General features: G+C 43.8%; 1 protein-coding gene across 1 annotated transcript in view; it reads left to right on the plus strand.

The window, feature by feature from the left end:
- PRLHR (prolactin releasing hormone receptor) overlaps positions 1-11,733 on the plus strand; it is a 49,401-nt gene extending 37,668 nt beyond the window's left edge. Inside the window, 1 exon segment of the mRNA XM_034776872.1 lies at positions 10,756-11,733. Within this exon segment, the coding sequence (XP_034632763.1) occupies positions 10,756-11,733 (978 nt within the window).
- The last annotated feature ends 5,599 nt before the right edge of the window (positions 11,734-17,332 follow it).

A 17,332-nucleotide genomic window follows, 5' to 3' on the forward strand; every position in this document is an offset into this window, starting at 1 on the left:
TGCCTCTGATACAAGGGCTTATGTCTCATGATCTCTTCCTAATACAGCTTTAACACCTGTACACAGTGTTGTCATAGTTGTGTTGGTCCCAGGATATTAAAGGGACAAGCCAGGTGAGGTTATATTTTTTATTGAACCAACTTTTATTGGTGAGAGAGACAAGCTTTCGAGCTTACTCAGAGCTCTTCTTCAGGTCTGGGAAATGTACTCAGAGTGGCTATGGCTACACTACAGCTTACGTCAACATAAATTATGTTGGTCAGGGGTGTGTATTAGCCACCTCCCTGAGTGACACAATTTATGCTGACTTAAGCACCGGGATGTTGGTGGAGAGAGTTTCTCCTGCCAACATAGGTACCGCCACTCACGGGGACTGGAGTAATTGAGCTGAAGGGAGAGCTCTCTCCCGTCAGCTTAGAGCGGCTACACTAGAGAGCATACACCAGTGCAGCGGTGTTTAGCATAAGTAGGTAATACATATATCAAGGGATTATTCAAGGTGAAGTGGTCTGTTAACATCTCTCCAGTCACTGGGGACATGGGGAGGAGAAAACTTTGGGGAGAGAGGTTAGAGGGTTATAGTTTGTTGTAATAAGCTATAAATCAAGTGTCTTTATTCAGCCCATGCTTTTTAGTATCTAGCAAAGTTATGAATTTAAGCGCCCAGGCTTGTCTTTTGACGGTGTTGTGCAGGTTTCCTTTCAGGACGAGGACTGAGAGGTCAGCTATAGAGTGATTGCTAGATGACAGCGTGCTTTTGTCTTCGATCAATTTTCTGTGTGAGTTCATTTGAGAGCATAATGATCGTCTTGTTTCACCCACACAGTTGTTAGTGGAGCATCTAGTGCATTGGATGAGGTACACCACATGTTGTGATAGGCATGTGTAGGGCCCATGGAACTTGAAAGGTGTGTTGTGGGGGGAGTTGTGGAGATATGTCTACAAGTTTTGCTTCTGTTGTTCTGACAGGGTCTGGTGCCATTTTGAATTGGTGTGTCCTGATTTATGGGATGATGAGCTTTTGATGATGAGGTTGGGGAGTTGTTTGAAGGTCAGAACAGGGGATTCAGGAAAGATTTCTTTCAGGATGAAAGAAATCCCACTGATTATGGGTTGTAGTTGTTTGATATTCTGTATGGGTTCCAGTGTGGGGTGATAGGTGACAATGCAGGTGTGCGGTTGGAGGAAGTTTTATTTCTGGCATCAAACAGGTTCTTTCTGGGTATTTGGGTTGTCTGTTCCATGATGTGATCTAGTTCTTTGGTGGAGTGTCCTTTAGTGAAGGCAGTTTCAAGTGTGCTAAGGTGTATATCCCAGACTTTCTACTCAGAGCATATTCTGTGGATCTGAGTGCCTGGTTGTAGATTACTGATTTCTTGGTGTGTTTGGAGTGGATACTGGATCTGTGAAGGTAGGAGTGGAAACCCATGGGTTTTTTTGTATATAGTTGTTAATGGGCCACTTAACATGCATTTCAAGGGACCATTCAAGGTGAGTCATAAGAGGGGAAGCAGGAAAAACTCACAAAACAATCTGTTCTACCTTGTTTGTATTTAACTGTGACACTCTGAGTATATTTCCCAGACCTGAAGAAGAGCTCTGTGTAAGCTTGAAAACTTGTCTCTCTCACCAAGAGAAGTTGGTCCAATGAAAGATATTACCAAGATATCACCCACCTTGTCTCTAACTTCTGTAGACAGATCGCCATTCATATATAGAAGGGAGGGGTAGTTGTTAGGCACTCACAGGGATGGAGGTTAGGAGTCCTGGACTCTGTTGCCAGCTGTGCCACAGATTTGTGTGTTACCAGGGATAAATTCATTTATCCACCTCGTGCCTCAGTTTTCCTATCTGTAATATGGAGGTGCTGATGATAATCCTCGGGTATTGTGTGTCATGAGGACAAATTCATTAATGTTTGCCAAATGCTTTGAGGTTCTTAGATTATAAGGTTTTGGGGGGCAGGGATTGCCTCCTGTAATGTATTTGTACAGCACCTACCTTGCACAGTGTGGCCCTGGTCTATAACTGGGACCACTAAGGGCTACTGAAATGCAAATAAGCAATAATGATGATGATGACAGGTCCTATTGAACGTTTGAAGTGGTGTTACTGCAAAAAAGTTAGAGCCAGGTCTTCAGCTGGTATAAATTAGCATAGCTCCACTGAAGTAAATAGAGCTATGTCATTTTACACCAGCTGAGGATCATCTGGCCTTAAGGTTCTCTGTTAAAAGGAATAAATACAGACTGTTGTATAGAAAAGGAAATTATTTTTTTCTCTCTCTACCTCTGAAGAGAGAGTCAGGAGGCAATTCTTTTGGTGGTGAGGAAGAGGCAATATAAAATATATGCAAACAGATCAAACAAATATGCCTTTTGGGCATATTGATCATATTGGAACCTAGTGTAGCTGATATAGAATGTAATATCAACAAGTACTGCATATAATTAATATATTCTCTTATAAGTCACAGTGATATACTGTAAAACGCAACAGAGGGTCCTGTGGCACCTTTGAGACTAACAGACTTTCTGTTAGTCTCAAAGGTGCCACAGGACGCTCTGTTGCGTTTTACAGATTCAGACTAACATGGCTACCCCTCTGATAAGTGATATACTGAAAGGTTTTCCCAAAGGAAGCGGATCATAAAATCCCAAGATCAGGTCCCTATGTGTTTTGATTAATATGAGAATTACATTTGAATGTGAATCAATATGCATGCATAAATGAGTTAAACTTGCCTATTTTGTGAAGTGATTTATGTCACCATGCTGATAAACACATAGAAGTTGGCACAATCATCCTTGCTAACCTCGCTATGAACCTACATTATCCGTCAAAGTTTTTGGGCCAAGCCTGCAGACAGACAAACAATGAGGTGCTCCCTCCAAGATCCACTGGATTTGCTCCAGAGCCATGCCAGTATAACTCAGAGCAGAATCTGGCCTTCAGTAAGTCCAGCCATTAGCTACACATTTTACTTCGTTAAACCAAGTGATCCGTGAAATTACACATTTTTTTAGCAGGTGCATAGAATTTTCCATTATTATTTGGCACATCATCATGGAATGATATCTAGAGACTGATGTAAGATAAAAAAAATAAAGACAAATATAAATTAAAATTGTCCTGAGACAATCAAATGCATGATGTAGGCATCACCATTTTACCTGAACAACATTACTGGAGCAGTAGCATGTTTGCTTTTTCTGATTCTGATCAATGGCAGTTTGGTTTCACTGGGAGCAAGATCAGGCCCCACAATGGTCCTTCTGACAAGTTTTCTGCTCCAAACATGAGACAAAATACATAGAAAAAAGCATTGGAACATCGGATGATGTTGAAAATGAACAAAATACTTCTGAAGGTGAAACAGAGATGAAGAGAGAAATTAGAAATGCTTTGAAGGAACGCAAACTAAACTGTTCTCAGCTTGATAACAGCCAAGCAATGGTGTCATAACTATAAAGGGAAGGGTGTAACAGCTGTCCTGTGTACAGTACTATAAAATCCCTCCTGGCCAGAGACTCCAAAATCCTTTTCCCTGTAAAGGGTTAAGAAGCTCAGGTAACCTGGCTGGCATCTGACCCAAAGGACCAATAAGGGGACAAGATACTTTCAAATCTTGGGGGGGGGGGAAGGCTTTTGTTTGTGCTCTTTGTTTGGGAGTTCGTTCGCTCTTGGGACTGAGAGGGACCAGACATCAATCCAGGTTCTCCCCATCTTTCTAAACAAGTCTCTCATATTTCAAACTTGTAAGTAAAAAGCCAGGCAAGGCGTCTTAGTTTTACTTTGTTTTCTCAACTTGTAAATGTACCTTTTACTAGAGTGTTTATCTTTGTTTGCTGTACTTTGAACCTAAGACTAGAGGGGAGTCCTCTGAGCTCTTTAAGTTTGATTACCCTGTAAAGTTATTTTCCATACTGATTTTACAGAGATGATTTTTACCTTTTTCTTTAATTAAAAACCTTCTTTTTAAGAACCTGATTGATTTTTCCTTGTTTTTAGATCCAAGGGGGTTGGATCTGTATTCACCAGGAGTTGGTGAAAGGTTTCTCAAGGCTTCCCAGGGAAGGGAATTAGCTTTGGGATGGTGGCAGCGGACCAGAGCTAAGCTGGGAATTAAGCTTAGAAGTTTTCATGCAGGCCCCCACATTTGTACCCTAAAGTTCAAAGTGGGGGGAAGCAGCCTTGACAAATGGTAATGATAATGTACAATTAGGAGTAATGGGATGAAATTAAGCAAAAAAAAACTTGGAATAAATACTTTGGGGGTGGAGGGGAAATCCTCATCAGATAGTGGAATAATCTCCCAAGAGAAGTTGCGGAAGAAGTGTGTCATTTACAGACTGAGCTTAAGAAGCTGCAGTAAGTAAACCTGTTGCATAAAGTCTCTCTCTCTCTCTCTTTTTATCTGTAACTTCTAAAAGTGCCATATGATGTGACTTCCAGATATCATATAGGAGAAAAGGATAAGTGAATTGTAAAAGAAATCTGCTTTGAAGGGAGGTAAGGTAAAGAAGAGAGTAGGGGTCAAATCTTAGCCCCATGGAAATCAAGAGCAAAATTCACATTGATTTTAGTGGGGTTGGGATTTCACGCCAGGAGCATTACTTCCCAATAAATATAGCTACAAATGTTGGACCAATATGTGAGTATAATCGATAGAAGTAATGGAGACAAGAGCCTGCAGGCTGGAAGGATGCGCCTAATGAATAGGAATGGGAAACTCCCCCTCCACCACTAGACCCTTCATTTGTGGAGTTCCCCAAGGATCTGTTCTCTCTCCATGCCTTTTCAACATCTACACACAACCATTAGGTGAACTGGTCCAATGACACGGAATCAAGAACAAGCAAAATGCATGTGACACACAGCTCTACCTTCCTTCATCACATACATCCACACCACTACAACCAAGCGGACCCAGTGCCTGCATGAGATCAGCTCTTGGATGAAGAACAGCAGGCTGAAGCTGAATCCAAGAAAGATAGAGGTGATGTGGATGTGCAGATGAAAGTATTCAATCTCCATTAGTTAAAGAAACACACCCATAATTGGTCAGTTCAATCCATAGTCTAAGAGTACTCTTGGATTCCTTGCTGAAGCTGAGCTCTCATGTAGTAGCATCTGCAAGCAACACTTTCTACCATCTCCACTTGGCTAGGAAGCTCTGTCTCATCCTGATGGATGAAGACCTGGCCTCAGTTATTCATGCTTTCATCACCTTTCAGCTGCATTACAGCAACACAATATACCTGGGAATGAAGCCTTCAGCACTTAGGAAACTCCAACTAGTACAGAATGCTTCAGTGTGTCTCCTCAGCAACACAGGCTACCTGGAACGTATCAAACCTGTCCTCCACTCTCTACACTGGCTTTCCACAAAATATTGTATCAAGTTCAAGGTCTCATTCCTTATCTTCAAATCACTCCATCACCTGGGCCCAGGGTATCTAAAAGATCATCTAAAGCTCCAGGACAATGACAGAGGTTGACATCTTCACTCCTCTGCACAGTGGAACTCTCAAAATAAAAATAAAGATAGAGTGTGTGGGAGACAGAACCTTCTCCAGGGGCTGGTCTGAGATTGGGGAATGAACTCCCACAAGAGCCACGGACCAGCACAAACCTCACTACCTCCAAGTGCAAGGTGCATTTATTTGACCTTGCTTTCTCTAATTCAAACACAGAGGAACAGGTATATTTATATATACACATAAATTAATAATAATAACTACTAATAAAAGATACACATTATCAAAACAAGACACTTCCCTGGACACACTTCTTCTAGGGAGAGGAATAGAGAAAAAACGACAGCTGTCTAGTCACATGGCTTAATGCAGTATGAATGTGGTATAACAACCTATATAGAATAGAATGGAACAGCAAAGAGGAATCAAGTTCAGTGTAGCTTAATTTCTGAGTTAAAATCTTTTAAAATTTACCCTCTTCTTTCCCCCACAATAACCCCTCTTTTGTTCTCTGCTTCCTATTTGTGGTCATGTGATAATTAGAAGCTGGAATTACTTTAACCTCACACCACTTCACTGCAGCCAATAAGCCTGTGCAGTGCAGTCATTAGAAGAAATTGGACACTGTAATGGAAGGGAAATAGGAATAAAAGATGAGATTGAGGACTGCCACAGCCCCCAAGTTAACTGCACCTCTGACCTCTTCATAGCCTCCTTGAGAGCACCCCACATATATTTCAGGCCTCTGCTAATCATCATGCTTGGAGTGGGATCCTGCAGTCTCCTGCAATTCAATGTAATCACCTCAGCAGGCCATCTTTTAGTTCAGCACCTGCAATCCTATTCTCCTATGGGCAGTGACAGGGTTAATAAGTGACCAGCCAGCTTTCATAAAGCAAAGTACTATTTATTTAGACTGCTGAGGAAATATAGTTTAAAAACAATAAACAGCTTCTATGCAGGTCTAGCTTAGCGGGTATCACCCAGCTTCTACATGGTTACCTTGGCAGGTTTCAAAGTACTTCAAGCCCTCTCGCAGGGCTTATCCCTCTTGGTCACAGTCTCATGTCATTTCTTGGATCAGAGGAGAGTGACCTCTCTCCCTCTGTCAGGGTGATCACTTTATACAGTTTTCAGTTCTTTTCCAGGCCTCCAGGTCAAATTATATATACAACTTCCCTAGACTTCTCCTGGTCTGTTACCTACCTAGGAATTTTAGTTCCTGCAGAAAACCCTGTAAATCCTCCATGGAGCCAGAGTACAATCCCTCACCCACAATGAGACATATAATCAGGGCTGATGCAACCCATTAGGCGACCTAGGTGGTCATCTAGGGTGCTACAATTTGGGGGGCGGCGACCGCGGCAGTATTTCCTCGGCGGGACCTTCCGCCGCCTCTGTGGGGGGTGGCATTTTGGGGCAGGACTTTCCGCCGCCTAAGGCGGCAGAAAAGCTGGCGGCGCTCCTGCATATAACACTTATAAAGCTGATGCAATAGTCTTTGATATTCCATGTGTCTATAGCATCTGTCATTAGGACACAACTGTTTATCTAAAATATCCCACAATGTAATCAGGAATTGGAAAATTTGTGGAGGTTGGATAAACGTGATAGCAAATGTTGATCTTTTTTGGAAAATTCTGGGGTAAAATCCTGGTTCTATTGAAATCAATGGGAGTTTTGCCATTGACTCTACTGGAGTCAGGATTTTGTGTTAATTCTGAAAGACCACAGGAATTGCCAGACTGCATCAGAGCCAAGATTTATCTATTCCACTGTCCAGTCTCCAACAGTGGCCTGTAACAGATTCTTCAAAGGAAAGTGCAAGAAATACCTTTATGGGATAACCTGTCTGTAGCAAAAGTTTCCTCCTAATTCCCATTAGTTAAAGCATGAGGCATTATATTAATAGATTGTATTTTGTTAGTGGTATAGTTAAAATGCTAATTTTCTAGCCAGAAATGACTGACTGGTGAGAATTTGAATCATAGGAATTATGAGTTGTTAAGTCATCTGACACACCTGACAGCTGGGAATTTTGACCAAATAGAAGCCTTTGTTAACAACCGTTTCCTAAATTCTGCTAAAATTATAGATCATGAACATTTAAGAACACACATTTTTAGAAAGCTATAGAAATCTCCTAAAATATCTGCTTACAATTTCTTAATTAGCCTAAAGTTGCCAGCATGGCTGAACTGTGGTGGTGTTCCATATAATTATGGCCTTGATCCAGCAAAGCACTTAAGCATGTGTGCCCTGAATGTCATGTGATTAAAGTTATGCACATGTTTAAGGGTTTTTTTTTTAAAGCAATACTCACTGAAAGTAACTTAATGTCTCTGTTCCTGAATGTGGAATTTCAAAGATCAGTCTTTATCTTTCAAAATTCAGTTTTCCTGAGGGTGGGGATGTATAAATGATTTAAAGGTTGTTTTCCTGTCTCGATTATACAAACTATAATAAAACGAGATGACTCGTCCCCAGATGACTGCTTTACATGAAATACTTTTCACTGTTCTAGGGCAAGTTTTTATTGGTTTAGAGTTCAATTGACAAAGTTTTGTATTTATATAACAGCCAAGCATAGCTGGAATTATGTTGATGGATTTTGTTTTCTTTTTGGCAAATGTTAATTTGTCTCATAGCCCCATAAAAACCCACAAAAGGATATTTAATGTAAGATGGCCAGGCCAGTATAAAACATGGTGAGGGGCCTTGCAACATATTCTATCCCGTTCTGTTCTCTTCAGAAGAGTCACTATGAATCTAAGAAAGCATCCGACGAAGTGGGTATTCACCCATGAAAGCTCATGCTCCAATACGTCTGTTAGTCTATAAGGTGCCACAGGACTCTTTGCTGCTTTTACAGATCCAGACTAACATGGCTACCCCTCTGATACTATGAATCTAAGGACTTTTCAGTACAGCATTTGCTGACATGGTTAGCATGTGTCACATGTTCTTTCCTTCTGACTCTTTGGGGGGGGGGGGAAACGCATGTGTGTTTGTTTTGTATTGAATGTTTATTATTATGTATATATGATGTGCCATGTTTTTGTATTGGTGATGGTAAAGTCAAAAGTGAACCTTGCCCTTGGAATGGAAATGGACTCTGTGTGAGGTGGTTCTTTAGTCCTGTGAAAGTCCTTCTGTGGTCATTGGGCACCTCCCAGCAAAGCATTGCCAAGATCCTCTGAAGATCCTCAAATTTTTAGGCTGGAAAATTCATCTTGCACTGACACTTTCAGGCTTTAGAATTTTCAGGAGGAAGAATTTCTTTCCTGGCCCTAAATCATTTTGGTTTAAGCTGTCTGCCTTGAATTCAAAGGCCAGCCTCAATATCTGAATGTACAGGGCGCTTGTGCTATGTGCTTGTTATTATCAGCTGTTAACACAATGGGGCCCCATTTTTCCTGGGTGGGGTGTCTCTGGGTGCTAATACAAGCGTTACCACTACTAATTGAATGGTTAGACAGAACTCTGTTTCCCCTCATGAACTAGGTTGAAATTGTCTCCTTTCTTAACATTTCATTGATCATTTTCCTTTTCCATTTCATCTGCTTCCGTGTTAATCCTCCTTTTGATGTATTAACTTAGTACATGGCACCCTGCAGTTAGCCATTAGAAGAGAGGCACCCTCTATCTTTTCTTATCTATCTTTTCTCTGTTGATTCAGGTCTCTGCTCTTCTAAAAGCCTCCTGTGCCTTCATCCAGAAGGGAAAGGCGCCGCTGGGTTTTACCGGGGTGCATTGTTTCATTGGCAGCCCCGCTGGGAGTTAATGCCCCCTCCCCACTCGGCGGACCTGCTGCAGCGCTCTCCGAGGGGCTCTCTGATGTGCTAAGACGCAGTAACACGTGTCTGGCTTCAGCACCCTGGAGAGCTCCCCTTCCTAGCCGGCTCCCGGCGCCGAGCGATGCTGCAGTCCGGTCCCTGCAGCATCACCTCCCCCTGGCGCAACAGTTTATACCCGAGTCACACTCCTGGGAACTGCCCCGGGGTTAGCCCCCCCGAGGGGCGCGGCAATGCTGGCACGCACCCCTCTTCTCCGCCCTGAGCGCGGGGCGCTGGGCAGGGAGCCTGCAGGCCTGGAGCCCGGGCTGAGTTTTGCTGGGCTCTGCCGGCTTGCGAAGGAGTTGGGGACGGGCACAGCGCAGCTGCCAATGACCGACCCCCTTCACACTGAGAGGAGGGGAGGGAGGCGCTGGGGCACGCGAAAAAAGCCAATTCCTGGCTCCGAAACTCTTCCCAGCAGCGCATCATCCTGCTCGATCGCAGGCGCTGGGTTCACACTATGGGCAGGCGGGGAGGGGGGGAGCCAATGTTTCCGGGGCCGGCTCCGTTTCCCATGGCACTTAATTAAACATGCGGCCAGGTTACCTGACTAAAGGTAGGAAAAGCCTCAAGGGGCTGAAAAATTCCCTTCCCGCCGCCTTTGTTAATGGTCGATCTCACTCGCTTTGCTTTCCCCTCGTGCCCTGCCAATGGGGCTCTATTTGCACGTATGTCTGGGGATCAGTGTGTCGCTAGTGGCGAAGCTCATTTAGATCTTCCTCCAGGTGTCTTTAAAACTTTATTCTCCGGTGGCTGGGGATTTTTCACACGCCTCTGTGGAGAGAGAGAGAGGGGTGTCCCTAATTCGGGTAGTCCTTCATCCACTTGCTTTTTTGAATAGTACTTTATTGCTTGTTGCATCATGTATTGTAATGCTGGATTATTAATTTATGATGTATCTGATTATACTTTATTACCTTACTCCATGTGCTTTTCATTGCAATCTTTGTCCCCGGTGGAGATGCCATTGCACGCCTGTCTGTGGGTAGATGTCTGCCTCGTGGCCATTTATAGCATCATCTGGGTGCTTTTTCTCTTTGCTTGAGCTTCCGACAGGGTAGGGATATAAGCGGGAAGTGTGTCTGCAAGCAAAGGGTGTCACTCATTCTGGTGGCCTCTTATGTTCTTCATGGATGTGTTTGTACGGCAATCCTTAGCGCTCACGGGAAGGTTTCACTTCACGTGTCCCTGGGAGCAGGGGTGTTTCTAGAAGGAATGGCCATGAGTATCTTCCTGTTTTCACTGTAATCTTATTTTCCACTGATGCGAGGGTTGAACTGCACATGTGCCCATGTAGGTGGTGTAAGGGTGGAGGGGCCATAAATGCCCCTAGGGTATGTTTGTGGAGATGCCACTAGTGCCTGTGGTAGGATTGGAAGAAGAGACACCACTAGGGCCCGTTGGGGGAGTAGAGGAGGAAGTGCAACTAGTGCCCATAGGGGGTAGAGGTGTCGATCATCCCGCTGTACGCAGCCGTGGCGGTGGTGGGCATGGTGGGGAACTGCTTGCTGGTGCACGTCATTGTGAAGAAGATGCACAATGTCACTAACTTCCTGATCGGGAACTTGGCCCTGTCAGACGTGGCCATGTGCGCCACCTGCATCCCACTCACCCTGGCCTACATCTTCAAGCCCCGCGGCTGGATCTTCGGCAGCACCAGGTGCTACTTCATCTTCTTCATGTAGCCTGTCACCGCCTACGTGTCTGTCTTCACTCTGGCCACCATTGTTGTGGACCATTACATTGCCATTGTGCATCCACTGCGGCGCCGCATCTCGCTGCAGCTGGGTGCCTACGTGGTGCTCTTCATCTGGATCCTTTCTGGCTGCCTGGCACTGCCAGCCATGGCTCACACCTACTACGTGGAACTCAGCCAGCAGGAGATCACTCTGTGCGAGGAGTTCTGGGGGGAACAAGAGCACCAGCGTCAGACCTATGTGCTCTTCCTGCTGCTTATCACCTACCTCTGCCCCCTGCTAGCCATCCTGGTCTCCTACACCAAGATCTCCCTCAAGCCCAAGAACAGGGTCATGCCTGGTACTATCACTCAGATTCAGGCCAACTGGGACAGAGCCAGGCACAAGAGGACCTTCTGCCTGCTGGTTGTAGTAGGGGTGGTCTTTGGGGTGTGCTGGCTGCCCTTACATACCTTCAACCTCATCCGGGACATCAACATCAATGCCATGGATGCCTATTATTTTAGCCTTGTCCAGCTGCTGTGCCACTGGATTGCTATGAGCTCTGCCTGCTACAACCCCTTCATATATGCCTGGCTGCATGATAGCTTTAGGGAGGAGCTAAAGAAGTTATTGGTCTGGCACAGAAAAGTGGCTCCTTATAGGTAAAGCATGACAGTGAGTGTTGTCCTGACCTGCTGCCCAGCGGCTGCCCAGCGGCTCCTCCTGGAGGGTCACTGACCTACACTGAGCTCCCAAAGTATATTGCTCAAGTTGCAAACTAAAACAATAAGCTGTGCCATCCAAATGCCTCCAATCCTGTGCCAGGCACAACTTGCCTCATTCCACTTTGAAAGTTATGGACACCTGTTCTGTTTAAAGAATATGTGTCTCTAGGTGAAACATGTTCGCTGCAGACTGTTCCTTTAGAGGGGCTAGCCCAAGAGAGGGGGATTGGGGTGTATGCGTGTGTCAGAGTGAATTCATTTTTTAGTTTTAAAAATACTTAGTTAAAATACAATAAACACATTCATAGATATTTGTTTTGAAAGTCAGTGGAAACTATTTCCCCCTTCCTACCTCCTTTCCTGGGTCAATCTGGGTTATAGTTTATAAAGGAAATGGATGCAAGGGACATTTTAGTGATATGTTTCAAAAATTCCCTGAAAAGAAGATCCAGTAAATAAGGAGAGATGCCCACTCGGAGAGATGCTGTGTATCTGCAGCTTCCACTGTAGATGCACAGAACCTCTCCGAACTTGGTGTATACCATTATACAATCGGTAATCATAGAATCATACAATATCAGGGTTGGAAGGGACCTCAAGAGGTCAATGACTATATTGGGGGTGTTCCTATAGATTTCTTTTTAAAAAAAAAATCTGGAAATGTTAGTGGTCAACATGTTTTCCTATTTTGTGCAATTAGAAAGATTCCTTTGTAAACTTCAAGGGATTTTATAATTTGTCTGTTTTTTGTTTTAAAACAAAAAACAATCAGTGCCCTAAATGGCCCTGCTGTAGGTAAGAACAGAGAAGGTGAACAATGAAGGCTGGGGAAGGGGTGGAGGAAATAATATAAAAAAGAGCAACATTGTCCTTGGTGGAGCTCCCAATTAAGCCATCTGATGTAGAACATATTTCATGGACTATATTCTGCAGCTAGACGTGTAATGTTACACAGATGTGCCCAGCTGTGATAAGTGTTTCATTTTATATTTTAGCTACCCAGAAAAGTGGAGTAAGGACTGACATACGAAATGTACAAATTAAACAGCACCAACCAAAAGATGAATAAAAAACACCTTTAAAAAGAGCATATGGTGAAAAGTAAAGAGAACTGCTTCTATTTGGGTTCACCCCCATCTTATTAGAAATTTACAGACGTAAATATTGAAGTCTATAGCTGGAGCAACTGTTCCTCATGACCAGCTGTTGAAATTACACCATGTGTCATTATCAACACAAGCCTGTCTCTCCATCTATCTAGGTTCCTATCACATTCCCCATCACCACAGTGTCTGAGCATCTATGGTGATTAGCATAATCATTTTTTAGAAGACAGCAGCAGGAAGTTATTGTGAATTAATGGATATGCAAGGAGTCAGAATATGCAGGATAGCAATGGGAAACTTAAGTCACATTCACTCCCTGATCAGGCTCGTTATTTTCATGGCTGCATAGTAGGATATTACGTTTGGTTGGGAACAGATGGACACAGTGCCTTAGCCAACACTGAATGTCTAGGCACATAGCAGTCACATGCTTTCTGAGGTTTTTGCAACAGATTATTTCAACATTTGTCAACACATTTTGTTGTGTGGAACATAGTGCTCACCAAAGGTGCTGAATTCTGAGTACTGGAGACTCAGATCTTATTCTTCGAACAGGTCCAGCAGAGGCTAGGGCACTGGATATCTGGAAGGACTATCTGGCCAGTATTGCTAGCTGTGCCACCAACCTGCTGGGCAAGTCACTTTCACCTCCACATCTGTTTTCTTCCTATTTAAAACAATTTTCTGCCCTCTTTAAGATCTAAGGATAAAAAGTGTAGTAGTACTATTAGTTCAGTCTGCAGGTCCCTACCAATACTTGACCTCATGCTGAGACTGCCTCCAAAGGTCCAACTGATTGTCAGTTGTGGTGGTGCTTTTTAGTACACCTGCCCACTGGGAACTAGTCTGAGACCACCAATATATTTGACATATGCTATTGAAGAGTGATCAGAGTATTAACTCCAGACTTCCTTGCCCCTGTTAGATATGTACCATTGAACTGGAGGTGAAAGAGTCCATAACCCGTCACTAATTCCCTGTGTATTCTTTTCCCTAGTCTGTCTTTTTTTTTCTTAATTAAGCAGTAATCTCTGTTATGGCATGAACTGTCATCTCATTCACATCAAATGTGTTCGCTATTTTATCTAGGTGTGAATCAGTACAACAGACATCTAAAACTCTTTGTGGATTTATAAACTGTAATTTAAATATGGGAATTGTTAATTAACCGAAGAGACTCAGATTGTGAGCTGTATCTGAAATCAACAAGGCTGGACTTGTCACTGTTACAGGATGCATGGATCCCATGATTTTCATGCTTTTTAAAATAAAAAAGAACCATGGCTTTTGGCATCTCTGTTTCCTTGTTTGTTTCACTGGTGGCAAGTTGATGGGTGGGTAATCATCTGAACAAAGGTCACTACTTGGTTAAACTGTAACTATAGTCTGCATGATGAGCAGGAACTCAGAGTAACACTGGGGACAAAGGACTAGAGAATTGGACTGTTAGTGAAAGACTTAATTCTCGAAGAGGTCATGGGATGCCATACTGGAAAAATCATGGGATCAGGAAAATTGGTGATTCCATAGTTCTAGGGCAAACTTTTAAAACCAGCCTCTGTTTTGCTACCTATAGTTAACTGATGCCAGTATGGTTTCATACCGGATCAGACTGCACAATCTCGAATGCCCACCTGAAACTATCAAAATTAGCTACATCTTTGGAGAGGTTTGCAAGATCTTCACTTCCCACCTGCAAATCTCCTTACTAGCTGAAGAACTTGTTGGGAACTGGGCATTTCTGTCTTGGGCATCCTTAGATCAGTGGCTGAAACCGGAGCTGCGTGGCAGGACCAGGCAAGATGGGAGGCAGGGGAAAGCTGCAGAGAAGAGTCCAGAGTGGAGCTGGGTCGGGAAGGTGGAGAAAACCTGGAGCCCAGAATGTGGCGGTGCCCGGAAGGGGCTCCAGTGGAGCCTGGGGCTGGAGGAAGCTGAGGCAGACACAGAGTACAGTGTCCATAGCAAAGCTGCACGGCTGGCAGGGGGAGGCTGGTGGCTTGTTCCTGTTACCACCCTCGGCCCTTTGCCAATCCCAAATCCTGAACTTGGTTTACAACTTGTGGGATTCGATAAATACTCCGCGTGGGTTGATCTGTGAGATTTAAATTCCACTTGGCATGTACCTCTCAGCACCTCTCCTTCTGCTGGTCCTGGCAGGGGTGATGTGACTTGTTCTCCCCCAGGGATGGGGAGCTGCCATTCTAGCACCACTCTTCTCATTGCCTTGGGCCCCTCCCACTGCCAACCTCTCACATTATCCCTCTTTACTCCATCAGATGTTCCTGTCCCACACCTTCCCTCTGCACTCACTTGTGCTCCCTTCCCCCTCCCATTCCTACTCCTTCTCCTCTGCCCCTCTCAGCGCCTGTTCTGGACCCACATTCTCTTGCATTCTCCTCTGTCTTCTCCCACACCAAGCTCCCCAATCCCCCCTTGTTTACCACCTTCCCTCCACATTCCACAGCACACTCCCCAGTCTTCCTCTTGCCCTGCAGAACCCCCATGACCTTGCTACTGCTTCATACTCTCCAATTCCCTCTCTCTGACAACCTCCTCCTGCCCCCTCTATCCCCTGCACATCCTCCTCTCTCCCTTCTGAACCCCCATATGATATCATGTTTGGGCTGTTTGTAGTCTAGGTTACATAATGTGATTGTGTTATCAAAATGTAAGTGTAATGAGTACTTAAAAGAGAGACATTTACAGTTTATTAAATGTAGTACAGTTTGTCCATTGCTATGTACAGATGTTACTGGGAATGGTACGCAAAGTCTGGCTGTAATTAGTTTCCTAAATGACTCTCAGTTCAATAGATGGTGGTGAAAAGGACCTTTGATGGGATACAAGTGACAGAATCAAAATAATAACATGTAATCTCTTTAAAAGGAATATGAAACTTTAAGGGCATGCATGGAGTCTTTGTATTAATGCATTTTGGTATATTTGTGTTTTTAAGGGAGCTTGGGAGACCCAAATGTTCTTTGTGCCCAGGCCCCAGTTATTCTTAATCTGCCTCTGTTCCCACCCCTTTCTCTTACTGTTCTTGGCACAATGGGGTCTTGTTCTCAGTTGGGGCCTCTATTAATAAATAAGTATTAATAAATAACTTCTCAGTTCTGAAGATTAGCAGAGGTTCAGGTTTTATATCCAAAATTACTTATGCATCTATCTATAATTTTGAGTTAATAATAAACAGTGCATCATCAACAAGTTGCTGCTTAGTATTATCATCTGTGGTTGCAAACAAAAATGTTCTTTAAGAGGCAACGCTTGTTTTCTTCACTGCAGTGACCAAAGCCTCCTGTGCAGTTCAGTCAGAGCAATTGTGCTTTGCAATGTGGGTTGGCTTGATGGGCCAGATGTGGGGGAGCGAAACCCTCCTGTGTACAGTCCTTTGTCTGGCAAGGTGTAGGAGACAGTGAGGGGGTGGAGCATGAGCCACAGATCCTCCAATTCCTCCCTCAACAGAAGTGTCACCTACAAACTACTGCAGTGATTGGGCTGAAGTACCTTAATGGAGTGGCTGTACAATCTTTGAAGAAGAGTCCTCTGCCCTGCTCATCTCTCCAGCATGTGCCCCAGTTACCATGACCAGGTGCCAAGAATTGAAGCATGAGAAATTTAAGGTGCAATAAAAGGACACCTGACAAAATGTCATGGGATGCTGTTCTGGGAAGAAAGACTGCTAAGCAAAGATGGGGTCCATCTATCGAGGAAGGGGGAGAGCATATTTGGATACAGACTGGCTAACCTAGTGAGGAGGGCTTTAAATTAGTTTTCACGGGGGACAGGGGACAAAAGTCCACAGGTAAGTCCAAAACATGGAGACCTGGAAGAAGGGTTGGAGTCTGGAGGAGCATGGGCTGTTATAGCAGGGTTAAGGGAGAGACAAGAGAGAACATAAGGGGAAAATCAAATCAGTATCTTAATGTCTGTATGCTAATGTGAGAAGTATGGAGAATAAGCAGGAAGAACTTGAAATGCTAGTTAATAAACACAACTAGGACACAGCTGGCATCACAGAGACTTGGTGGGATAATACGCATGACTGGAATATTGGTATAGAAGGGTACATCTTGCTCAGGAAGGACAGGCAGGGAAAAATGTTGCTTTATAAATTAAAAATGTATACACTTTGACTGAATTTAAGATGGAAATAGGAGACAGAGTTGTTGAAAGTCTCTGCATAAGGATAAAAGGGGCAAAAACCAAGGGTGATATCATGGTAAGGGTATACTACAGACCACCTAACCAGGAAGAAGAGATGGATGAAGCTTTTTTTAAACAACAAACAAAAGCATCTAAAGCACAGGACTTGGTGGTGATGGGGACTTCAACTACCTAAACATGGACAATAATACAGCAGGGCACAGATTATCCAAGTTCTTGGAATGTATTGGAGAGAATTTTTTAGTTCAGAAGGTGGAGAAAGCTACTAGGGGAAAGGCTATTCTAGATTTGATTTTGACAATTAGAGAGGAACTGGTTGAGAATTTGAAAGTGGAA

This window comes from Trachemys scripta, chromosome 7 (assembly GCF_013100865.1).
Source record: "Trachemys scripta elegans isolate TJP31775 chromosome 7, CAS_Tse_1.0, whole genome shotgun sequence".
NCBI classification, from domain to species: Eukaryota; Metazoa; Chordata; order Testudines; family Emydidae; genus Trachemys; species Trachemys scripta.